This window comes from Aricia agestis, chromosome 4 (genome assembly GCF_905147365.1).
Source record: "Aricia agestis chromosome 4, ilAriAges1.1, whole genome shotgun sequence".
In the NCBI taxonomy this organism is placed as follows: domain Eukaryota; kingdom Metazoa; phylum Arthropoda; class Insecta; order Lepidoptera; family Lycaenidae; genus Aricia; species Aricia agestis.
In genome coordinates this window covers 14,230,828-14,257,459 of record NC_056409.1, presented here as the reverse complement: position 1 = coordinate 14,257,459, position 26,632 = coordinate 14,230,828, and the positions used below count along the sequence as shown (strand labels likewise).

At 35.8% G+C, this 26,632-nt stretch overlaps 1 protein-coding gene across 2 annotated transcripts in view; it reads left to right on the top strand.

Annotated features, from left to right (window-relative positions):
- The window catches only part of LOC121726526 (hypoxia-inducible factor 1-alpha-like), an 85,644-nt gene that overhangs the window by 34,784 nt on the left and 24,228 nt on the right, over positions 1 to 26,632 (top strand). For both annotated transcript variants that reach the window (XM_042113923.1, XM_042113922.1), the window contains exons 4-7: positions 538 to 705; positions 4,546 to 4,763; positions 9,221 to 9,327; positions 25,774 to 25,918. In XM_042113923.1, the coding sequence (XP_041969857.1) occupies positions 538 to 705; positions 4,546 to 4,763; positions 9,221 to 9,327; positions 25,774 to 25,918 (638 nt within the window). The remainder of the gene's footprint in view (positions 1 to 537; positions 706 to 4,545; positions 4,764 to 9,220; positions 9,328 to 25,773; positions 25,919 to 26,632) is intronic.

Genomic DNA, 26,632 nt, shown 5'->3' with positions numbered 1-26,632 from the left:
TGCAGTTGCAAATTCTGGTACGGAAATCTCCCAGAGTTAGGTGCAGGAAAAACTTATGAGGAAATCTGATTTGGAAAATATTCTCAATCGCGGCGAGTTCGCTAACCCCTCATCTCAAGGCTAATAATATATTATGCTTGTGGTATTTTCAAACGAAATAAACTAGCAAACTAGCAATTTCTTGCTTGTGGTGGTTACCGCCGCTCGCGGACACTCGAAAAGTTAGACTTAATCCTCCGCTCCGGTTTTGTAAAACCCCTAAACTTTGAGTGTATTTTTGTAGCCTTCAGTGCACCCGTACTAACGAACTTCGAATTAACTGTGCTATTAACTGTGCACGCACTGGAATTTTTACAAACTCGCGGTACCCGAATAACGATATAGCACGCAGTGCACAGTTTAGTACCTTTTATACTATTCTATTTCAAATAAATTTAATGCATTGAGACTGAAGGCACAGACAAATACACTTTCGTATTTATATAATTAGTAAGTATATAGATTAGTTAGACTAACAATCCCGACCTGACATTTCAGATGGAGATAATGGGTCAGAGTGTATACGAGTTCAGCCACCCGTGCGACCACGACGAGGTGCGCGAGGCTCTGCGCACCGCAGACGGCCGGCGAGAACTGCTGCTCCGTATGAAGTGCACGCTCACTAGCAAGGGGCGGAATGTGCACCTTAAGTCGGCTTCCTATAAGGTATAGTTTTACTTGTTGATACTGTCTGTCCTTGAGATAGAGTTAAGCCACGACGAGATGCGCGAAGATATATTACTGCCTATCTTAAGGGGTGTTTTGAGTCCGCCACCAATGATATACTCGTCATGCATTTCGAGTCTACTTCCTATAAGGCAGATTTACATTGAGTCAGTAACTCACGCCAGTCCACTGACGTGTCAGTGCTCATCTGACAGAGTAAAGTCAGATTCACATTGAGCCAGTGTCGTCAGTGTACTGTGTTGACTTGAAATCAATTTACACTATGGCATTGGCCAGGTTAGTACTGACCATAGAGTTGATATACCTAGCGGAATAGAGAAACAAAGGCCTGAGCAAGCGAGATGCGTGGTAAAAATAATTCTTGGGCACTGTAGGTCTTTAACCTTAATTATTGTACACGTAATGTAAGTTTTTATGTAAACATGACTGTTTGTTGCCATAATAAATTAAAAAAAAAAAAAAGAGACGTGTGATACATGACAGCAGCACTCTTTTTTGACGTCCAGTCGGCACGTGCCGCACGTTGACAATTTAATCTCATAGAATTCATGTTCAATCATTGTGTAAGTGTATACGTATACATATTTTTCACACAGATGAAAACGAATTTCGGTTTCGTTTGACAGCTCGAGATTGTTGCTCTATTCCGCTAGGTATATTAACTTTATGGCACTGACACGGCAATGGACTAACGTCAGTTACTGACTCAATGTAAATCTGTCTTTAGGTCAGACAGTAGACTAGAGTCTACAATTTGTCGAATTTAACGTAGGTTTACTGTTTCACTGCTTCTTCTTGTCGAGACCATTTGAGAATGGTTAAAATGTCGTCCATTTAGTATTGAAAACTTTTTTATTTGAAGTGCCTAAAGAACAGCCATAACAGGCTTGGTTCCTAATAGATAGGGATGGACGCTGATGTATCCTATTTTTCCCCACCATGTCCTATTTAAAAGAAGCATCAGCTGGCAGCCTTCTGCCTCACTCAGAGACAGATAATATTATTAATTACTTAACTGTTATAATTAAACGAATATTTCTGATATTAATTTGTATTTTTTGTAAAAAATAAATATAAAATATTAACCTTCCAGCCCTTCTTTTATATATTTTCTTAACATTTTAAGAGGATACACCATGGAGGTGGCCATAGATATTCAGGAAAAAAATCATAACTCTACCGGCATTATCCAGGGAGGAAACAGAGGACAGCGTTTGGTTGGAAAAACGGCGGTGCGGACTCCTCTTAATAGCAAAATTTTCATAAATATTATATTTGCATGTTCCCTATTAGATGTCTGCAATTTGTATAGCATCTATTTCACCTATACACAGACAAACACACTTTCGTATTTATATGATCTTTCACACTTTACACAACAATATACTGTCTAAACTGCGTCCGACCCTGACCTGTGAGCTTGAAATATTTGCCGTGTGACGTAGTAGTCGTGAATTAGAAAGGACACGGTTGGTTTATCTTGACGAAAATGTATTATCTTTCCTACACTTTGATAACGAGATTACCGTATTTCCTTTATACAATTATAACCATTAATGATTAAGGTGTTAATATTGAATGTGTTTTGCCCGTGGCCTTGTCAGTATAAATTCTGTATTCCACGGGGCAACTGGCCTTATTTGTATTAAATAATGCCAGTTAGCTTATGCGGTAATCCAGAACCTTAACTGCTACCTATTCTGTAACTATTTCCCAAATTTTATTATAAACGCTTGTCATTGCCAAGAAATAAACAAGTTAGGTATAGGGAAAAGTGTAAGAAGGCAAAATAACAATCAAAGTTTCTCGTACTAAAGATTTATTAACTACTTCCGCTGTTAAACCTCACGTTTACGTATAAAACCGCCCCTGAAATACCTATGCAGTTTTAAAATAACAATTTTATCAGGCAATTGCAAAAATGCAACCAAAGCCACGCAACAACAAAAGATAATACTGTCTACTTTGGTCTTTATGTGCTTATCATTTTAAAGCATTGTTATTTTTGTATTTTCCATTTTTGCTTTGTGTGCATTATAATATACAGTTTCCAGACGCAGAGGCGTGGCTACCGCCGTATTGTGGGCCACGTGGGCCCACAACGTGCGTAATTTACTCCTCTTAAAGGCCCCCAAATAATTTTTTATACGGGGCCCCACCAAGGCACACTACCCTTCTGTCTAGACCAGGGGTCACCAAATGGCGTACCGCGGTCCGCATCCGGACCGTTGTGTACGGACTGCGGACCAAGCAATTTCGAAGATGAACTTATTTAAAAATAAATTTCGGTCTCGACTTACTTACTGATGAACATCTCCAGGATTTAATGTCCTGCTTGCACCAATTGCACTCCAAACAAGCAACAAAAATTGACACTTTTCTCATTAATATGTAAATCCGTTATTAGTTCCTTTGTTTAATAATTTTATTTTATATAAAATGCGTGGACCGCGAAGATAATTTCATTTCTTAAAATGGACCCCGAGCGAAACTAATCGGTGACCCCTGGTCTAGACTCTAGAAGTCTAGACGTCTCATTTGCATTATGACAGCATGTTACATTCCCTTTACTGGGAGTAAGAGTAAGCTTTACAACTTCGTTCTTGCGGAAAGTTTATAATAATCATTTTGAACCGTATAATTTTTCGTATATAATTGTAAACAAAAATCCAATGTTTTTTCCCGTTCCTTAAAGTATCTTCATTCCAAAGTAAAGATGATGTAATTTGCAGTAATAGGATTTCATCATGCTTCCGTGAAGTAATAATCCAAGTCCCATAATCCCATTGGTTTCCTCTTATACTGTGATGTCATGTCCTTTCGAAGTACCATCGAAGAAATTGATTCATAGGCAGACAGATCAACGTCATTTGGTCGAATTACACAAACTAGAGTTCGCCCAATGGTCGAAATTGCCCTAATGACCTTAGTTTCAAGGACATTAGGGCTACTACCTATATTTTGTAAAAGAATTTCGACTTTATCATATATTTTTTTTCAACTCTTGTCTCTGGGACCCAGCTGATCTCAGACTGGACGTGTAAGCATTGTCTAATAGTATCTAAGATTCAATAAAAAAACTATAATTCATTTTCAATTTGTCAACATGTTGTCAACAGACTTCAACCATAAATAAATAAAGATTTGTCACTCAAAAATCTGTCATCTTCTTGAGTGTGCGTATTGTAGTGTGTGTAATGTTTTATTTGTTAAAAAAATGTATGATAAAAGCATAATTTCAAAATAATATTAGCTCGGTGCACTCCTTCACCTTATAAACTATAACTGTGCAAAATTTCATTCACCTACGTTTCCGCATTTTTCGTCAAAAGGGATACAAAGTTTTTCGTTTACGTATTAATATATAGATTCAATGTAATTTGTGATCTGTTAACTGGGTTTGACAAAACACGACCAATTTATGTAGGTCCGCCATCTGTCTATGGCTCAACTTGTCTGATAGTACAATGTCATTCCATTTCATGATATCAGAAAAATTTATACTTTATCTATGCTCTGATTTACGAAACAGAATTTATCTGCAAGAGCGGTGACAAGTAATCTGATTGATTGTACATTTATAAAATATCACTAAAACATTATAAAGGCATAGATCGTTATTAAGATTTCTCTCCAAATATCCATACTAATATTATATATAAATGCGAAAATGTGTGTGTCTGTCTGTCTGTTACCTCTTCAGGCTCGAACCTCTGAGCCGATTTTGCTGAAATTTGACATGGAGTTATTTTGAGTCCCGAGAAAGGACTCCAAAATATTATTTCCAGATCTAAATTCAAATAAACATTTTAATTTCAGGTCATCCACGTTGTCGGTCACATGCTGACTCCTAAAGACAAGAATAAAACTGAGAAAAATAACAACGATGATGAAGACAAGAAAGACCCCAAAACGGGGTCTCTAGTCGCCGTTGGCAGGCCGATTCCTCACCCCTCTAATATCGAGATACCGCTCGACAGCAAGACATTCCTGTCGAAACACAGTCTCGACATGAAGTTCACTTATACTGATGAAGGGTAAGTGTATGGCTTAACTGTGTCTACTTCAACAGGTATAACCAAATTAAGTGATAATATTTGAAGGGTGTGTACTGGTGTACTGTGTATGGGTAACATACAGGGTGCAATTAAACCTTCCTGCCAAATTTTGATATATTGATCCTTGTTAAAAATAAAAATACACGTATTTTTTCTTTTATAGTCACTCAGTACTAAAATGTTAAGAAATAGCTTCCGATAGTTATCCTAAAAAACACTACAATTAATGGTCACGATGCGTCGGCCGCGCGTTACGTGCGGGGGCACGTAACGCCTCATCCCGCGTCACCCCGTATATGCGCTCGGGCGCTTGCCCATACAAATCACAAAATAAAAATTGATTTTGCAACGCTGTTACTTTCACAGTGAACTAAAGGAACACATAAACCCTAAAGTATTATCGCTTAGTTTTGTTACACCTTGTACATCATGACTGGTGAGACATGTTTAATACGAGAGTACTCTGTACTCGATTCTCATTATAATTATGTAATAAATTTAGGTGCTTAATTTTTGTCTGAATTTCCCTAATCATGGACACTAAGTAAATTACGTGGCTAGGCAAGTAGATGCAAGTAGGCGTACTATGCGGGCCGGCGGCACGTGCGCCATCAAAGAAACACCGCACCAATACCGCCGCGTTCCCGCGCGCGGTGTCCATGCGTCGGGTAAATAATTATACGGCCGTGCCTTTGCTAAAAAGCTTGGCTGGAGCACTGCCGTGCTCCCAGATATATATACTAGCTGTCCCGGCAAACGTTTCTTTGCTATATAAAGTATTTCGCCCGTATTATTTTATTGAAGTGACTTAATAAGTATGTCACCATGGCAACGTCCATCGCTATCCCGTCGCACAAACAATGGTCGCCGTCAGTCTCGATATGTAATAATTTACTATTATTTATTCAACAAATGCACTTATCAATATAAAAAGTACCCAGTAGCCGATTCTCAGACCCACTGAATATGCATATGAAATTTGGTTAAAATCAGTAAAGCCATTTCGGAGGAGTACGCGGCCTAACATTGTGACACGAGAATTTTTTATATATAAGATTTACCCGACTTACATCTATATCTTATATAGAATCGTTTATACCACATTTATGCAATAAATCATTGTATTCTATTGTAAAATTTTCGTTTTACGCGTGTTGGTTGTCAAACTCCTCAGAAGCGGCTGGACAGATTGTGTTAAAATTTAAAAAAAAGCTAATTAGTATGTCTTTGCCAAATTTCATAGTTTACGCGAAAATCATAAAAGTTTACTGCGCGGGAACCGTATATTTTCCGGGATAAAAAGTATAGCTTGTCCTTTCCCGAGACAAGTATCTCCATACCAAAATTCATCAAAATCGATTGAATTGTTTACGCGCAAATCATAAAAGTATCCTATGTTCTTTTTCGGGAGTCGGGACTCAAAGTATCTCTATACCAAATTTCAGCAAAAATCGGTCCAGGCGTTTACACGTGATGTCGCGACCATGCGAAATATGGATTCATTTTTAGGGTTCCGTACCCAAAGGGTAAAAACGGGACCCTATTACTGAGACTTCGATGTCTGTCCGTCTGTCCGTCTCTGTCTGTTTGTGTGTCTCCAGGCTGTAACTCGAGAACCGCTATAGCAGATTTCTGCAATTTTTACATCTGTTGCCGCTATAACAACAAATACTAAAAACAAAATAAATTAAATATTTAAGGGGGCTCCCTTACAACAAACATGTTTTTTTTTTGCTATTTTTTGCTCTATATAAATAATGGCAACAGGTAGGTACTCGTGCTTGAAATGTTCACAAAATACTCAATTTTATTTGTATTTTAATAATTAAATTTATAATGAAATAATTAATAATTTTCCCATACAAAAAATACAAAATTTTCCTTACTTTCGCTCTTTCGGTACGGTACGGAATCCTTCGTGCGCGAGTCCGACTCGTACTTGGCCGATTTTTATATATACCAATCAAAACTGATTCGGTGATAATGATAAGTCCGATAATGATTCGGTGATAACAAAACCATGTTGTGTTCTTGTCGAAGGACGTTAAAGGTTTGGTGCTTAGTTACGACTTAGTTTCAAGTACCGATCATAGATGGCGCTTACACGCCCAATGGAACAAATAAATTGCTACCTGGCTAAATTTAGTTATCGCCGTTGTCATTTGGTTTCCTTTGTTGGGCGCGTGCATTCAATGTTGGTGGTGTTATATCAACAAAATATCACCTTCAAATGTATTATGTAGGTTACATGATGAAATTTCGCGGTTTTGTGTTCGGTGTAGGAGCTCAGTTGTCTTATAGTTGTAAATAAGGATTGCAGTGTTTTTATATTTAGGTCGGTGTTGTGTTTTGTGTTGTGCTATAGAAATTCCTAGTGCCAGTGCGATGGCGGTTTATTCGAAATATACTGAAAGTCTAAATAATTATTGGATTATTATTTGAAATTACAAGTGAATAATAAATAAGGATCCTATAATTATGGTATGTTACTGTTTAGTTTGTTTGTTATTCGAAAAATCGAGAGAAAGACGAGTAGGTCATTCAAGGTTATCGGTGTAAATACCGGTAAACATAACCTGAATAAGGACTTTGGGTCACATTGGGGAATGACCTTTGCGCTTTTATGGATTTATATGAGTTTCGGAAGATATTTAGTGTTATTTTTGTTTTATTTCTTCTACTATTACTTTATAATAGTTTGCTTTTAAGCAAATTTTTTAAAACTTATATGACTAAAATATTTTTTACTTAAACCAAAAGAATTAAATAATAATAACAATTACTTTATTAAATATATATAAAAATAAATATTAAGAAGGAAAAAAAGTTTAGTATAAATATTTACCATATTTTGTTGTCTGTTGAGATTTATTTTATTAGTTTCCTCCTACTTAATTTATTATTTCAAAAAAATCATTTTTAATTATTTTCAAAAGTATGTGTAGTTAGTCATCTCATACCTCATTGAGGTAGAAATTGTAAACGCGTTATAGACCTAAGAACATCATTGTAAATGACAATTTCTTGGAAATAAAGGATATGAATATGAATAGTTATTGCCAGTAGGCATATTTGAAAAAAGCTAGTAGTGGTACTTCAATATTTTTTGCCATAAAACACGGCATCTGGACCACGAACCACTTGCTAACAGAAATTAACAGGCTTTTTAAGCAGCTTAAAAAAGGAGATTATTATTAAGGAGATATTATAGGAGAAGCACTTATCCATGGTCCATGGACCTCCCAAAGGGTACCCCATGGGGTACCCTTTTTCGTCAGAATTCCCACAGCACGTTTGACGTTAAATCGGCCTCAGCGGTCGAGTCGAATTCTCAAACATGCTTATGACCTTGAGGTCATACTGTACTCAACAAAGGTCATCATTGAAACTGCGCCTAGAAAGTTGCAACCTAATTTTTTTTATGTACCCTGCAACCTAGATATCTTTTTAATCAAACAATAGTCTAGTGCGATGTGCGATTGTCATCTGGAGTATTGTCTTCAGCAAAGATGTGCATCCAGTGAGCACAATCTCATCTATTCTCTACAGAAGTATCTTGTAGACAGATTTGGTACACTGTTCCTTTTGAGGCGTGTGAAGATTAGACTGCCTGATCCCTTTAAGTCTGCAGCTAGACTGTTTGTATGGCCACCCAGTCTTTCCTGATATTTTTTACTGTATGTCTCAATTTCCTCCTTGACTGTTTGTAGTCTCAAGTCAGCGTTGATTTGTTTGTTGCCAGCTTATAAGCTGGCAACAAACAAATCAAGCCCAGCTTTGATATATCAAAGCTGGGATATCCACATCGTCCTCATTGTCTTATTCTGGAATCTTTCTAAGATGTCAACAATACTGTTACTGGCAGTACCTCAGAGCTGTATACAGTAGGTCCACACTGGTTTTAAAATGGTTTTGTAGATTACCATTTTACTGGCATCTGTCAGCTGCGACTTTCGTCCAACTAACCAGTACATACTGCGAAGTTTGCAGTCTAGCTGTTTTCTTTTTGTCCATATGTGCTTGCGCCAGGTGAGACGGCGATCAAGGTGCATACCTAGGTATTATCTGCTTGAGGGATGCAACCTAATAGTGAACAACTTTTCAAACCTTCCTTCACCCTTGCCTCACCCTTATGCACTTCAGAGTTCAGTGTGGGCTGATATTGTCTATAGTTCATGATTGTTGCATATCATTTGAATGACATGCACCTTCCTATCTGTCTTTACTCTTGACTCATCCCTTAGGGACCATCCATAAAGTAAGTCACAGCCCCCTTCCTCCATTTGTGAGAGACCTCCCCCCCCCCCCCCCTCCTAGTGTGACGTCACAAATTTACAACCCCCAGCTCCCCTTTAGGTGTGACAAACTTTATGGATAAATCCTTATGCTCCTGCCCCTGAGTGATATTGTGTAATAGTAGTCTATGATTGTTGCAGGTTGATGAACACCCTGGGCTTCGAGCCGGACGAGCTGGTTGGCCACTCGCTGTACGAGTACCACCACGCGGCAGACAGCGCCTCGCTCATACATCAGTTCAAGTCGCGTGAGTGCTTTGTTTTATACGTCCAAGTTATTTATTTATTTCCACATTTATTTCTAAAGTTAAATCCATTTTCTCAGCTTAGCTACTGCTAATTAGAATAAAAAGTTACTTATTTATAGTAACCTATACTAAGTTAAGCTAATTTTTGTGAAGTTCTATATGGCAACAGCTTAGGGTCTGGAGTAACACGTCATAATGTGATAGTTTTTATCGTGCGTATACTATTTACGAGAGCAAAAGCTATTAAGCGATAGCATTTTCATATTTTGTTGTACTATATCTCACAATCAACTTATAATGCTCTGCAGCTTTGAGCTGAAGCAAATTCTATAAAAACATTCAACGCTCGAGAAGATTGTGAAATATTCTTTAAAACATCCGGCTTATTACAATATGGTACCTAACAAGTAACAACGTTGGTATATAAAAAAAATATACCGTATTCCTTATCAATACTAAAGTCATTGAACCAACAAACCTTTGCACCATTGTTATGATAAGAAATTGTGTACCAGACGTAAATAAATGTAATGTAAGTAGAAATTGGTAATAAACCAAGCTTATTTAATTTAAATTGTGTATATTTTAATGTTAATAATTAAATTATTTAAATTAGTCGTATTAGAATTTGGAGAATGGCATAGTGACATCTTTTGGCAAGTAATGAAAATGAGTGACTTGCGTCATAAGTGTCAGGCAAGGTTATGCGCCGTTGTTTTGTTTCTATAACAGATGGCAGCACTCGTATTACAGATTTGGTATTTTTGTGTAGTTTCTTCAAATTGATGAGACTCTTGTTTATTTATCACTAAAATTTCACGCAATTTCAAATGAACAATTATTATTATTTTTTCTATAGGGTTTGCTTCATTTTCAAATAGCATATTGTGAAGTTATTTCTTATCTACAATCTTCACTAGATTTATTCCAGCATTTCTTATTCGTTTATCGTGCCGGAAACGGGAACCGTGCATTTTCCGTAACAAAAAGTTATAAATATCCTACGTCCTTTCATGAGACTCAAAGTATCTTGATGGCCATCTATTTGTCAGAAACTTTCATAAAATTTATATTATTTTAAATTTCAAAAGTTCCCATTTCTATGAGTAACCAGTCGCGTGCACTATATTAATTCTCCGTTTGATTCCATGAGTATTTTTGTAAATATTTTTTATAGCTTGGCTTACTGCCACTTCAAATACTTGCGGGGGATACTGTTTACACTTTACGCAATAAATGATGCAACCTTGGTGTGCATATGCATTAATTATATCACATGGCAACGGTGATAATACCTGTATGTTGCCAACTGAAGTCTGAAATACAAAAATATATTCGAGTATAATAAGGGCCAGGCCACAACACTGCGTTGCGGCGTCGCAATTCGCATCGTATAAATCTACGACGCCGCAGAACGCATCGTGAAAATTTCCGATGTAAAGAGTGCTATACTTACTATATGAAATTTTTGCGTTGCGACATGGCAGCGCATTTTTGTGCGATGTTGTTTTTGCGATGCGACGCCGCAACGCAGTGCAGTGGCTCGGCCCAAATGTGCGTTTTATGGCTTTAAAATGTTTTTTTCTTACAAACTTTTCAAAACTTTAACTATATCGTCAATATAAACAGTTGGAATCCTTTTAGAAACAAGATTATTTAAGTAGGTATTATCGAACGCTGGTAGTAGAAACAGAGATTAGAGACCTAATGAAAGTGTGCGTGTAGTGTGCAAATTGATAAATTGCTCTCGTTACAATACCAATGAGGCGTCGGAGGATGCCATTATTGCCAGTGGGTACATGTAATGTGTATCATCGAAATAACTCACTGTCGTATATTTACTAGGTGATCCCTGGATATTTCTTTTGAAAATCTGTTTATCTCCCATTTTTTTCATTATATTTTGCTTACCATACCTACATATATACAAGACTTTTTTAAACGGGATTTGGCCGGTGGGCCGTACAACCTGTATCTCCTGTGTCGCCGGGATCCACAGCTGTATCTAACCACGAAAACCTCTTGATATTATCTCAGGATACATTATGGAAATGCTGAAGCTGTCTTGGGACCCGCAACGCAATTAATCAGAAGAAGATTAGGAGAAGTAGGAAGTATCCAATTTTACATCATCATAAAAAGCGAGACAGCACAAAGTTGCAACGACCAAAAGTCAAAGAACTAAAGGAAAATCACCACCAGAGACTGCCTCCTACCGTGTCAAGATTTCCACAACTGTATCTCCCTGATGTACACAGTCTGCGTAATACAGTTAAAAAAAACCATTTCATGTATTTATCACCCAGCATCAATATCCAGTTTTCATTGTAAATTATAACCGGTTACAACCGAGTTATTGTTGCGAATTTCCGTCGGTTATAACTTTTATATACGAATAATAAATAGTTTTTATTATTCGTAGACTTTTATGGAGTAATAAAATATGTAAACAAAATACATACGTTTTGTATTCACGACAGGCGTGATGTAGGTATTTGAAATTCTTGCATGTCTAGATGTCATAGCTAATATGAAATTGTATTTGATTACTTGGAGTTGGCCTAGAGTCTCGACTCTTGAGTCTAGAAGTGTTAACTCTATAATAAGTATAATAGAGTTATAGAATGAGCATTGTAAGTATTCATAACCTAAAACTTGTATTATTTTCTTAAGAGGATACAACAGGGGCTAGAGAAATGAAAAAAAAGTACGTGTAATATCTATAGCTGTCTCCCTTACCTCAAGCCTATACCGCAGAACGCGATAGAGACAACTGCAGAAAATCCAGTAAATCAACGATTCGTTGTCCCCTGATTCCTTCTCCAAAACTTAACTGATTTAAGTACTTTTTTCATTAAAGATTTAAAAAAGGCTTGAGCTGTGTTCCTATGTTTTGCTTTTTTTGTATAATCTAGCCAAATCTGTTTTCTGGACGTTTGAACATAGCGGAAAATCTGGCCATTTTTTTGGGTTTTTGAACGTTCATATCTTATTTAATAATTAAATTATGAAAAAAAAGAAAACATAGGGACATTGTATTAGTGGCCGTAGATATTGAGGAAAAAAATTATAACTCTACTAGCATTATCCAGGGAGGAAACAGGGGACAACGTTTGTATGGAAAAAAGGGCGGTGTGGAATCCTCTTAAGTTACAAAGTATTCTTTTTCAATAAAGAATTTTCTTTTTGTGCTCCTTTGACTTTGAAACTTACATTTCTTTTTGTTACAGACTTTGAAACAAAAAAAATACATTTAATAAAACCTTTTAAACGTAACATATTTTTGTAGAGTTGCACAACTTTTATCGCGGGCTTGAGCGCGGCTATCGAATCAAGAAATTCAGAAATTCCGTAACGAAAAAACCCAACACCTCGAACACGCCATAATACAGCGTTGCCAGACTTCGATACGGTGTTTGTGTGCGTGCGACTTGACGTATGCAATGTATAATTACATAAGTAGATAAAAAATGCTATGCAATTATAGCTTTACAGCGGCAGTCCCCGAGTAGGTTCCACACACGGTATTTTAGTACAGCGACATTTTAATATTTTGATAATAAGGTTCGAATGTGGTACACCGTACACCAGATTAACTCTATCTTCTTCATGTACGTCTATGTAGAGAACATGGTACGGTCAATAGCTCATTGTACCACTTTTAAACCTTATGTCCATAGGTATTATGTAAAGAATTTACGAAAAAAGTAGGGACTTACAATGTGCATAATTCATGCGGGCGTAAAAAATTCCGTGTCACGTGCTCGTCGCCTGAAAGTGTCGATAAGGAGCCCGCCTCACCCCGATTAGAATAATGGTAATAAGTGAAATAATAGTAGCTGTGTTTTAAAATTAAAATGAGAAGCTAACATTATCACACGACAAGAAATTGTTGACAAGTGTTGGACAAAGTAAGCGAATAACTTTTAACAACTCTGTTATCAATTTATTCATAACATAGAAGTTCAATTATAACAACATCTCCATATTATATTATCTGGTCGCACCGTTGCTCGCCAAATTTTGTGCACCTACAACCCTATGCTATAGACCAGTGGTACTCCACCTTTTTTTTAATGGGCCACACACAATATGTTTTAGTCTTGGGGTCTCGAGCCGCAACCACGAGTCGCGGGTCGAGTATAGCTGATTTGGCAGATATGGGGGTTCCCATTCCGTTATACTTAGTTCGAATAATTGACGTTAGTTATACTAGTTAAAGTAAGGTTGTAAATATACAAAACCGCTAGAAATACAATACAGAATGTTAGCGCTTATTTTAATAAGCAAAATTACTATTTTCTTTTAGAGAGCTATTTGAATAAGTAGCGAAGGTAATTGTGTCTATTATTTTAATAACACTGCAGAATATTAGTCTTGTTTACTGAAATTATGTTAATGAAGTAAATGTATGGAGTTTAACTGGTATTAAAATATAGTATTGATAATAATATTAATGATAGTGGAAACTTGGTACAATTTTACACTGCCCTAGGGATTCAGGGTTAACACATATCAATATGTCTAAGTTGTATTGAAGTTTCGTCTTGTTGTTTGCGTAAGAACTACAGATACTAACTTTACAATTTCTAGTTAAGTTAGTTGAATGCTCTACAGTGACATTAGTAATAATTTCATCAGGACCTGTAGAACTTTTTAACATTAGAGCTACAAACATCAACCTATATAATACGCAAGCGAAAAACTTTGTATCCCTTTTGACGAAAAATGCGGAAACGTAGGTGAATGAAATTTTGCACAGTTATAGTTTACCTATATGGTGAAGGAGTGTGTTATTATTTTGAAATTATGCTTTTACTTAAATACATTTTTTTAACAAATAAAACATACACACACTACAATACGCACACTCAAGAAGATGACAGATTTTTGAATGACAAACCTATAATACATACGAATTATACTCTTTTATTTATGGTTGAAGTCTGTTGACAACAAGTTGACAAATTGAAAATGGATTATAGTCTTTTTTTATTGAATCTTAGATATTATTAGACAATGCTTACACGGCCAGTCTGAGATCAACTGAGTCCCAGAGATGAGAATTGAAAAAAAATATGATAAAGTCAATATTTTTTTACAGTCTGTCAAGAAAGTGAAGAAATTAAAAAGTGGCAACATTGTAGTGTCATCCCTTTCCAATCAATCTAATAAAAAAGGGATGACACTACGATGTTGCCACTTTTTAGTTTCTTCACTTTCTTGACAGACTTTACAAATTAAACGTAGTAGTCCTAATGATGTTGAAACGAAGGTCGAATTTCGACCATTGGGCGATCTCTAGTATTAATTAAATATGGACAAGGTTGACTGCGCACAATAAAATCAATTTATTAAAAAATATATTTTTCAAGACAATATTTGATTTTTTGGTCAAATATTGTCGAAACTTAAAAAATATGTTTTAAAGCCGCAACACCGGAAAACCTTTAGAAACATGGTCACACTGCAGTGTGCATATTAAAGTGTCTTGGTGCAAATGTTCGCTTAATGATTTAGTGGTGATGCTATAACTCGTGACCATACGTCCCGCTTTCAAGCAGTCCCGCTATCCCCCGCGAGGCCGAAATTGTCCCGGTTTTGCAAACATACCAAACGACAATAATTTAAAAGGAAATTTAACGAAAATTTAAAAAAAAATCCGTAGATGTCCCGCACTGACAAAAAATAAATGGTCACGTTAGCTATAATTACTGATGAATGATCGAATGATCTCAAAGTAACTAGGACAGTATAGCCCCTTCACTGCCTTCAGCCACTATACACACTAATATTGCATGCTAGCTAGGTGATATTAAGAGGATACACCAGGGGCTAGAGAAATTAAAAAACAGTACGTGTAATATCTATAGCTGTCTCCCTTACCTCAAGCTTATACCGCAGAACGCGATAGAGACAACTGCAGAAAATCAACGATTCGTTGTCCCCTGATTCCTTCTCCAAAACCTAACCGATTTAAGTACTTTTTTCATTAAAGATTAAAGAAAGGCTTGAGCTGTGTTCCTATGTTTTATTTTTTTGTATAATCTAGCCAAATCTGTTTTCTGGATGTTTGAACACAGAGGAAAATCTGGTCATTTTTTTGGGTTTTTGAACGTTCATATCCTATTTAATAATTAAATTATGAAAAAAAAGAAAACATAGGGACATTGTATTAGTGGCCGTAGATATTCAGAAAAATTATAACTCTACTAGCAATATCCAGGGAGGAAACAGGGGACAACGTTTGTATGGAAAAAAGGGCGGTGTGGACTCCTTAAGCATCCATGCAATCTTGATACTTGATTGCATGAGTGCACGCCATTTCATGAAAATAATTATAATTTATAATCTTATTTTTTTTATGTAAGCGCAACTTTAAATGGTCGTGAAACGCGAGCGAATTACTAGAATCTTATTATTATTGTTGTAGAATAATAATCAGCAGCTCATTTTTCAATTTTCATTGAATTTCGTGGTAGTCAGCTATTAACATAATAATAATTAATAATATTATTTATCATCAATTCTACAAAAAATATTTTCTTACATTTTTACTTTTTTGGGGTAAATTGATCATTGGGAAAAGTTGGTATAGGCATAGTAAGGTCATGTAAGGTGCCTTACAAAACATATTTTATTCAAAAAAATTAAACAATGTACTTAGGTGTGTTCGCGTTACTAACTTTAATAAAAAGAATATACATTGAACATAGCTTCTGTGATCTATGTGCGTACTACGTGTACTATACAATATAGTATACGTATATAATATATTATTGTATAATATGTTGTGTATAACGTCCTCAATATGAACGGGCCTACTGCGAAACGAAATGGGTCACGAACAAGGTCGCAATAAATATTGAGACGCAAAACATCTGTACAGATTACAGATACATTCAATAATAATATTTTATATTATACTGTGGTTTAGGGGGCGACTAAAGCAAAATAGATGATCTTGTTATTCATTTTTATACTTGACTAGCGACCCGCCCCAGCTTCGCACGGGTGCAATGCTGATACTAAATAGTAAATACACTACAGAAACATATAACCTCCTCCTTTTTGGAAATCGGTTAAAAACTGTGAACGTTGTTACATATAAAAATATAGCGGCCCGCTCCGGCTTCGTACGGGTATAAAATATAAGGCCTAAGTTCCAGTGACTTAGGCCTTAGTCCAAACGGAAAAAATGTAATTATTTACGACATCACTTTAGAAACCTCAAAAATAACAATATTTCTTCATTATTTAATGGATGTTATAATACTTATAAACCTTCCTCCTCAATCACTCTATCTATAAAAAAACAGCATTAAAGTCTGTTGCGTAGTATTAAATTACTTAATCATAACAAGGGAGATCAGCACCCATATCATGGCTACAGTAGAAATACGAAAGTATAGACAAACAGCGGAGACAAACTGAAGGTATCGCTCCGATCATTACCACGGCTTGCCGCGATCGACAAAAATTCCATTAAATGCAACTTTATGAGATAGACTATAGTCTACACTCTACGTCATAAAGTAGGATTTTATTTAAATTTTTAGGACTTATTTGATTTTTTGTTGATCGCGGCATAGCCGCTGTAAAGATCGGAGCGGCAAATTCAGTTTATCTCCGCTGTTTGTCTATACTTTCGTATTTCTGCTGTAGCCATGCTAAGGGTGAAGGACAAAAAAAGCAACTTTGTTTTATACGTCATAACTCATTATATGCATTTGGGAGGGTCCGTATTAGCGAAAACACGATATCTTATCTCAATAGAAAAGACAGATACAAATACATACATATAAACTGTACATCTAAATTTTACGACTCTTTCATGATTCTTTTCAAAACGGTGCATTCAACTGAGTCAATATTTTATATTTTAACAAAAATAAAAGTAAAGTAAAATAAATGTTTATATTTTTCTATACAAAAAACACAATTTTTGCCTGGTTTCCGACTCGCACTTGACCGACTTTTTTTTCCCTACGCTGACACACAATTACCAAGCTGGATTCCAAATTTCAGCCTTCTGGGTCATCTGGAACTAGGTTAGAATTTTGATCTATAGGTCAGTCAGTAATAAAAATGTAGATTTTCGGACGTTAATATCTTAATAACTCATATGAGCTATTGTTTATGAAATTTAGACCATATAGGTATTTATCTCGCAAGTCTCATTATAATTTGAGCCTTTGAAACGTTTACTTACATGAAATACTTTCTGAATAATTATGAGGGGGTCAAAAGTAGTAAGTGACTATTTTTAGGTTCTAAATATAAAAAAAAAATAATTAAACAAGCTTATTATTAGATTCGTTTGGTAGATTTGGGTTTGTTTATTTCACTGTTTGTTAGAACTCTGACCCTAAACAGTTATAACGCGAACGTTGTTATTCGCTTCTTATCGATGTTACAGTCTTGTTTTGTAATGAAAAAACGTGGAACAAAAATACATAGAGTATGTAGAGCAAATTGATAGAGAATGGTCAAAAACGAACGTTGTTATTCGCTTCTTATCCATGTTACAGTCTTGTTTTGTAACGAAATAACGTGGAACAAAAATAAATAGAGAATGTAGAGCAAATTGATAGAGAATGGTAATTTCAATTCTGTATCATTTTTTTTTTGTCAACCAGTAAAACATTTCACCAGAATAAATACAATATGAATGTTTTGCCTGACATGTTCCTAGCGCCGACGGCTTTTTCTATAAGGCCCTCAATAAAATATTTTGGTTGACGAGTATTGCTCAGACGAAGTTTAGAAAAATATTCTTTCGCTATTCTACATGTTGTCTATGTTTTGCTGTCGCTATAGTTGTGTGTTTCTGCGTGTTGCCTGTGTGTGCACCTAATACGCTTTTACGTAGCTACTACTAATTTACTACGAGCGTATTAGACTAGTTCGTTATTTGTGTGATAATGAATTTTTAATAAATCACGTGAGGGCAGCGCGGCGAGTTACGTGCGCGCGTGACATTGACAGTGACGTCCGCCAGAAATTGAAATGGCGGTCGATCTAGGAAACGGGACTTGCCAACTTTTTCTTTCTGTCATCTTCATCAGCTTACCTGGAAACTACCGAAACTAAGCACGGTAAAAGTATCTAGATAATTTAAAAAATATCTCTAGAGTTAAATTATTTACCGTGACCCAAGCTAAAAGTGATTTCGCAAACACAAGGTGTTCCGCCCATTCCGTAAATCTATGAAATTTTGATATATCGAAATATCAGATTAACAATGCGTGCCAATTTTGAGCTCAATCTGTTCTATGTTTGATATTTAAATAAACAAAAACTTAAAGGATTATTTTTCAAAAATCTTTTACTAAGTCTAACAAAATTTTAGTAGTTTACTAACAAATTTACGTTTAGCGGATCACACTTGCGCATGCGCACATCATGCGCGCAAAAATGGTCTGCGAGGTGATTACCGGAGGATCGTTAACGTGTTTGGGCCACGTGCAGTGCGTGTGACGCGCCCGTGATAGTAGTTTCATCACTGATAGAGCTAAATTAGTATTGGCTAGTAACGACCACCGATGGGAGACTGATGGTATTTAGAGTATTTAATAAGTTATGAGACTAGTACTTTTGATGCTTGATGATGTCCAGAATCTAGATCTTGCACTTTTTGGATATGCTTAACGCCTCTTTTTAGTCTTTAATGCGTCAAAGATAGATTTTTGTATTAAACATCGGGTGTAAAATCTTATAATATTTTTAGTTGGAATAAAAAGAGCATCTGAAACGCAAACATAACGAGAACAATAAATATCCACAGCCGAACATATAACCTCCTCGTTTTTTTTTAAGTCGGTTAAAAATAAATATGCATGTGTAAACATAAGAGATTACATAGTAGGTACAACAGGAAATAATAAAATATTGTAGCCTGTAGGTGAAGAAAATGCATACCATGTAAAGACCGTATAGCCTTGATCTTGAACGATTCAATTCTGTTACAAATAGCTGCTGTATAAATAGCATCGTATTCGTTGGGTGTGTTATTCAGACGTTGGTTCGTCTAATAAAATCGTCGGTATCACAACAAAATGCAAAAATAAACTGAAACTCTAAAATAAAAACATAGCGTCCAAGCATACGTATGTGTGCGACACACAGTTTTACCTCGTCTTTACTCTTTACGTTGGTAAAAGTTATTGTGGTTGGTTGGTACTTAGTTGATTCAAATTTCAAAATTCAAATGTAACCAAATAGTTTCTTCAATATAATGCGGAGTTAAGTCCATTGAAGCTCAATACAGTATGGAACGATAATTTGAACTTGACCGCTCAAAATATATGACTCCAGAGGGGTTAGTGCGAGTTTTATTCGATCATACGCATCGAGCACGTTTACGCGAATTTATATGGGATCAAAGCAGTATCCACGTCAGCCAGTAGATGGCGCTGCTTTGATTCCATATAAATTCGCGTTAACGTGCTCGATGCGTATGATCGAATAAAACTCGCACTAACCCCTCAGTTACTGATAAGAGTTTTACGTCAAACTGGTAGTTCGACCATTTTTGTATAGGTTACTCTTCAAGATTATTCGTAGACTAGATGACCCGGTGCACTTCGTATCTTTCTTCCTAATATTATACAGGGTGTAGCAAGTATAATAATATGTAAGTGATAATACTTTAAAGTTTAGGGTTGTATGTGTTCACTGTGAAAGTAGCAGCGCTGAAAGACCAATTTTTTTTTTCATTTTTGTAAAGGCTAGAGCTCCAGCATCGTGAGTTTTCCCATACAAAAGTGAAAAAAAATGTTGGCCTTTCAGCGCTGCTACTTTCACAGCAAACTCTATTTAAGGTAAAGGGACCCATACATATCCTAAAGTTTTATCACTTAGTTTTGTTACACCCTGTATAGTACATATATACTTTCCCTGGATTTCCACGAACATTTCAAAACTAAAATTAGCCAAATCGGTTCAGCCCGTCTAGAGTCTAAGTGAGTCTAACAAAATTATTCATTTTTATTTATGTAGATTAGTGTCGACCGGAATCGGTTTTTATAGAGCCGAGAACATTTATTATTTAAAGTCTACATAATCTTAATAAAGTACGTGCTCGATGGTCGCCGGCGACGCATTCTCGCGTTTAAATAGGCTTATTCAAATCAACCTGATCCCTTTTAGGGCCCGACGAGATGACAATTACAAAAGATGCCGGTTCGGTTTGAACCCAACCCTACCAGAGTTAGGTAAAAACTCTACTTTTTTGCCGTGAGTTTGTGTCCTCAGATTAAAAAGATTTCTATGGTTCTTATTGCAATTTGCAGCACTCAGACATAACTTCGTAACTTTAATATAATTAATAATTTATCATTAATCACTTATCAGTTATCACTAAAGTTCAACACTTCATTGGTTTGTAGTTTATACTTTATATCAATAAAGTAGATACTTATAATATGTCCTTACTTAGCTCATCTGTTAATAAAATAGTGCAGTTTTATGATTTATCTATAATATATTATCTTTAATTATTTTTAACCCCCGACAAAAAAGAGGGGCGTTATAATTTATCTAAGTATGTAATTAAAATTTTGTACGAGTTTTACGTAAGTGTTAACCCTTAACTGTCAATGGAGGTGGACTACAAAGCAAAAAATATTTATTGCCATTTTTAATGACACTTCACGTTTTACAAAGATTCATATTATTTTGTTTTAATATTCATTTTTAAAGCAACAAAAATACTAACGAACTTGTTGTATATTTAACATCAGCAAAGTTTCATCCACCTACGTTTCCTTCATTTTTCATCAAAAGGGATACAAAGTTTTTAGCTCACGTATTATATAGATGTTATGGTGAAGGAGTGCATCGAGCTAATATATTTTGAAATTATGCTTTTATCATACATTTTTAACAAATAAAACATTATTACACACACTACAACACACACACCAGGAGATTTTGATTGACAAGCCTATACACACGAATTGTAATTTATACTCTTTTATTAATGGTTGAAGTCTGTTGTCAAATTGAAAATAGATTTAGTTTTTTATTGAATCTTAAATACTGTTAGACAATAATAATTATTACAGTCTGTCTTCATGACTTTATAGTTTTTTTTATTTTTTTATTATATAATTGTGGCCGTCTATGGAGTTTTCGTCGTACATATAATAAATAAATATATATTTATTGTTTTATAAATTACATAATAATAATATTAATGTTTTGAACGGTGAGGTCCTAGTCGGTGTGGCGTCCAGTAGGTCCGACATTTTCCGATTTCCTTAGATTTTATGCTGCTCCACCCTTTGCCTTTTGATGTTGTGACATTGGCTTAGTAGAGAGGGGTCACTCAAGCTGGGTGGAGTTTCTAGGGTGTTAAAGAGATATCGTTCTGTGTCGAATCTACCCGCCATGTGGCTTAGGACTTTATCGTTCCTGTCTTTTTAGTTGGGGACTTTATAGTGACTTTATAGTTGGGGAGGGGAAGAGGGGATTTCGGGATAAGCTCGAGCGTGTCAGATTAAGCTTGTATAGGCTTCCGACATGTGTCTAGTTATCATGGTACAGAAATCAGATTTCTCACATGGTGGGTTATTTTTTATTTTTTAATATTAAAATGTCATCGGATCTGTCAGATTAAGATAGGGGATGTTTAGTATACTTACCCCAAAGAAGCTTCCTTATAAAGCACTGACGATTCACATAGTCTGACATTAAAAGTGGCATTTTAATTGAATTTTTGTCGGTCGCGATTAGCCGCGGTAAAGATCGGAACGGCACTTTAAGTTTAGGTCTACAGTTTGTCTATACTTTCGTATTTCTACTGGTGGCCATGCTAGGGCAACTGGAAAGTAAATATAAAAAAAATGATCAGTCCGTCAATCAACCGGTTAGTTAGACGATCATTCTACTATCATTCCTAACCAAACTGATGGGCTGAACTGATGCCAGACGTGTGTAACCGTAGTCTTAAGTTAACTCTCAGCTCTCTTGCCGCCTGTTATTATAGCTTACAATTTTCATCCAAATTTTAGCTTTACCTTATCCAGTTTGGCTGACAATGTATATTATCGTCTACGAGTCGGCAAATTCTTTTGATATTTCTCAGTGGACCCGATACACCTTATCATAGCTGTAGATAAGTCTCACGTTATCAGGGCTAGGTGTTTGAAGTGACACCGGCAGCTTATATTGATAACGATGTTAACTACAAGATTCATTATACAATGTGTCCTGACACTGGTGTCCCATCCCTTAATGTCATGACCTAGATCTATGGCATATTTTATCGACAAATTGGCTCTCAAAATTTTTCTCCATCTCACGGTTGTAAAATGACAGCCGTTTGTATATAATAATACTTCTTAACGCGAGCGAAGCCGCGGGCAAAAGCTCGTATATTATAAATTTTGTGGAATTAAACATAGAAAAACCAAAGGTTAAGGAAAAAATTGTGTATTTTTTAATGATTGGCTTTTTGTAAAAAATCTAGCGCATTAAACTGGTTCTTTCTTATTTTAAAAAGATAGAGGAAGTTTTCATCTTAAATAAATTCTGTACTTCTATGCTCTAAGTCAGAGAGTTTAGAAGTTATAACGATTTTCTTATAAAGTATTGGTCAGATTAGTATGAAGCCAGAGAATTTTTTTCTTTCAAAAGTTGGAGTAAAAAATATGTTTGAAAGCCAATTTGTCACTAAAATATGCCATACATCATGATGTCATGACATCAAAGGATCGGACACCGATGTCGGGACTCGGGACACATTGTACGAGGGGCGTTCAATGTATTTTCGGTATAGGTATGAAGGAAAAGGCGGTAAATTCTGAAATAATTTTATTTTACTTTGTAGTCACCCAGAAGCTCAATACATTTATTAGTTCTATAAATTAACTTTTGGATATCCTCTAAAAAAATGATTCTTATACTTGTCCGAAAAATGCGCCTAGAACTGTTCGTCGTCAGAAAAACGCTTTTATCGAAAATCTTTTTTTAAATTTGGAAACAAATAATTGCTAGGGGCCAGCTCTAGACTGTAGGGAGGATGGTTGATTTCTTCTCGCTACCAATTCTAGCACAGCAGCCTTGGCAACTACCGCAGTGTGAACCGGTGCGTTGTCATGAAGAAGCAACACCCCTGCGCTCAATTTCCCGCGACTTTTTTCTTTGATTGCTTGTGAAAATGTATTCACATAATATGACGATGCAGTTTTTTGGTGTTTTTTTTTAGGTTTCTTCTGTAGTGGCACTCACCGGCCCGCCCACACGGGGGTCGTCTTCAATGCTTTCCCTACCTCTTTTAAACCCACTTGTAAACTGCTACCATTTCTTCGTGGATCACTTTTTGAGTTTTCCTCCGATTTATAAGGAATTTAATTACTGCGCGGTGGTCGATTTTCGTCAACATTGTCGCGTCAGTCATTCTTGCTGTGTTAAACTTGAGATTTTTAAATAACTAGTGAAGATAAATGTTTGAATTTTTGTACTTATACCATCAAATAGTATTACCTAATGATATATTTAAAGTACTGTCATAGTTACTTAATCACCCTGATACCGAGAATACATTGAACGCCCCTCGTATATGCATCTTGTAACTGTATGTTGTATATAACATGTACTTATAATTTTAATGATAACCTGCTAAATACTAATATTTTGTAACAAATGCACGTTGTATAGAAATGGAAAACACTTTGTTCTGGCATGATGATATAATTATGTAATTTGACACAATCTAGCATGGAGATATTTTGTTCCCGGGTAAGGATAGTTTTCATTACGCCGACATGTATGATTTTCGTCGGAATAAACTAATTTAGAAACGAAGTTGCTCGCAACTTCCAGAGTAAATACAACTAGTGTACCAACAGCTTTACAGGTGTTAAAGCTGGAAAATATTTGATATTCTGCCAAGTAAGCTCTTAGCGGAACCGCGCGAAATCCGACATCGCCAAGTGCTATCTTCATTCCTCATGTCTTTACGTAATATGTAATTTGTTACTCATACCCGGTGAGGTGTTATCTTAAGGATAGGAGGAAGTATAACTTTAGGGAAATGAAGGTAGGATGTTATGTCTGTTGTCTCTGTGACAGTCGTAGGGAAGATCCAAGGGTTTCTGAATTTTTTGCTTTTGTTTCTTTTAAGTTCAGTCCTCACAACTTGGAATGCTTTCAACGTAATAATAAACAAAATATGCTTATATTTAACTCTACATTATACTATCACAGTCCCTAGAGCGTTCTGACGTGGATAACCGCTAACCTGGTTAACCGCAGCTTCACATCTGATGCTAAGAAATAAAGCGAAGGTCTCGGACTTTCAGCCCTGTTGGGAGCATCTGTTGCCGACGCCGATGTAGTAAATAATTCATACTTAATATTTTACCTGCGAACACACCTTCTCAGTTGCCACATTCTCGCGTTTAAGTCACTGAATTCATTCAGATGAAATTTTGTTGGGATATACTACAAGTCCAAGAAAAGGACATGGGATATTTATTATCACGACAAAATGTTATGCCCTCGGGCAATAAACGAGCAAAATGTACCAACAAGCTAAATTGGAACTGTTTCGAGCTTAGGCTACGCTAGGTTCTTACGATAATCAATATATTGTTACTTGTATAAGTTATCAATCAAGGAACTCAATTATTATTGTAGGCAGGCCCGGTTGCAGCGCTAAATGACCCAGCTAAAATTGCTTCAGCTAAAAATATTGACTTGCCTATCGTTTTTTCACGAAGTATTTGCCGTAAAGTATTCTGCGCCATCGAGCTGGAAGCAATAAAGTTGCCATTGTATTGAGAATGGAGGAAACCGATGATCACTTAACCTAATTTGATTCTGCAGTAGTAGTGCATGTTATCACAGGAACTAGTCACGCGACTAGTTAATTATCGATTTGACTCGTTGCCTCTGTTTGAGCCTGCTAGAAATTGGTATTAACTTCAAAATAGTAATCTGATATTGAACCCTTTTTAATATCGTTTTATACTGGTTTTATACCCCTACTAAAAGTGAAAAGAAAAGAGCTTTTGCTTTCCACGTTTTATTACAAAAATTCGCGTCTTTATAAAAGGATAAATTGTAAAGAATTTTAGGACTGAAAGTTCGAGAGAGAAATAAACAATATTCTGTTTCAATTGAAAATTATAGTACTTCTTTGTTATTTAAGTTTTATCTTTTAGAATTTAGACGGTCTTTAGTGAGGGAGCTTTGAAAACTTGAAACACGCCTTCTATTTTAGTCGACCTAAATTTACTGACTTCTGTGTTTTTCAAGTTTTGATTGAGTTTTCCCAAGTTATTTGTTTGTAGTTTATCATTTTCAGAATATATTTATGACTGTCGATTAATTTTGTTTCCATAACAACAAGGTTCTGATAATGCATTTTCCTCTGTTGTTTGCAGTTTCCTTTAGTCTGCAGTGGTTTGCAAATGTTAATCTTCGATTTTGTTACAGTGTTCTCCAAGGGGCAATGCGAGACTGGGCAGTACCGCTTCCTGGCCAAGACGGGCGGCTACGCCTGGGTCCAAACCCAGGCCACCGTCATCACCGACAAGCAGCAGAAACCAGTCAGCGTGGTCTGCGTCAACTACGTCATAAGGTAGGGCTAGAATAAGGAATTTAACCACGACCATAAATGTGTTTCATCATGACGTTTTCAGCATTTTAGGTGATGATGATATTGAATTGGGTAATATGAAACCAATAAAGAGGAAAATGCGAGGTGAGTATAATTTCTCATTATTATTTGAGTTTGTTTTGAATATATGGTTTACCGCTTTTGTGACACAATAACGTTCTCGAAGCGATAAAGATTGACGAATCGAAGAGGCTGAAATACGAACAATTACAATCATAAAGACATAAAGTAACAATAAAATTGATAACGGTTACATGAAAGAAAACAAGTGACGCGCTTATTGCATAATTGGCAATAATTATAGCTAGGAAAATTATTCAATGGAATGAAAAGATAGTGTGCTATTACGTTTTAACGTTCTCACGTCATATTTAGGTCAGGGTGATATCTTATTTGCACGCCGGTGTATTCATAAAATAATAATATCTATCAATGCTCCTTTGATGAAAAGTTTTGATCGTATTGATCATCTTCTTCATAGAAAAATTTAATTTTCCAAATCAAATGTGGTTCATCGCTTTTTTGTAAGGAATGAATTGAACGAATCTTAATGCCATGAATCTTATATCTTTAAACGAGCAATTCTTGTATATATATATATATATAAATATATAATTGGAATCTCGGAATCGGCTCCAACAATTTTCATGAAATTTAGTATATAGGGAGTTCCGG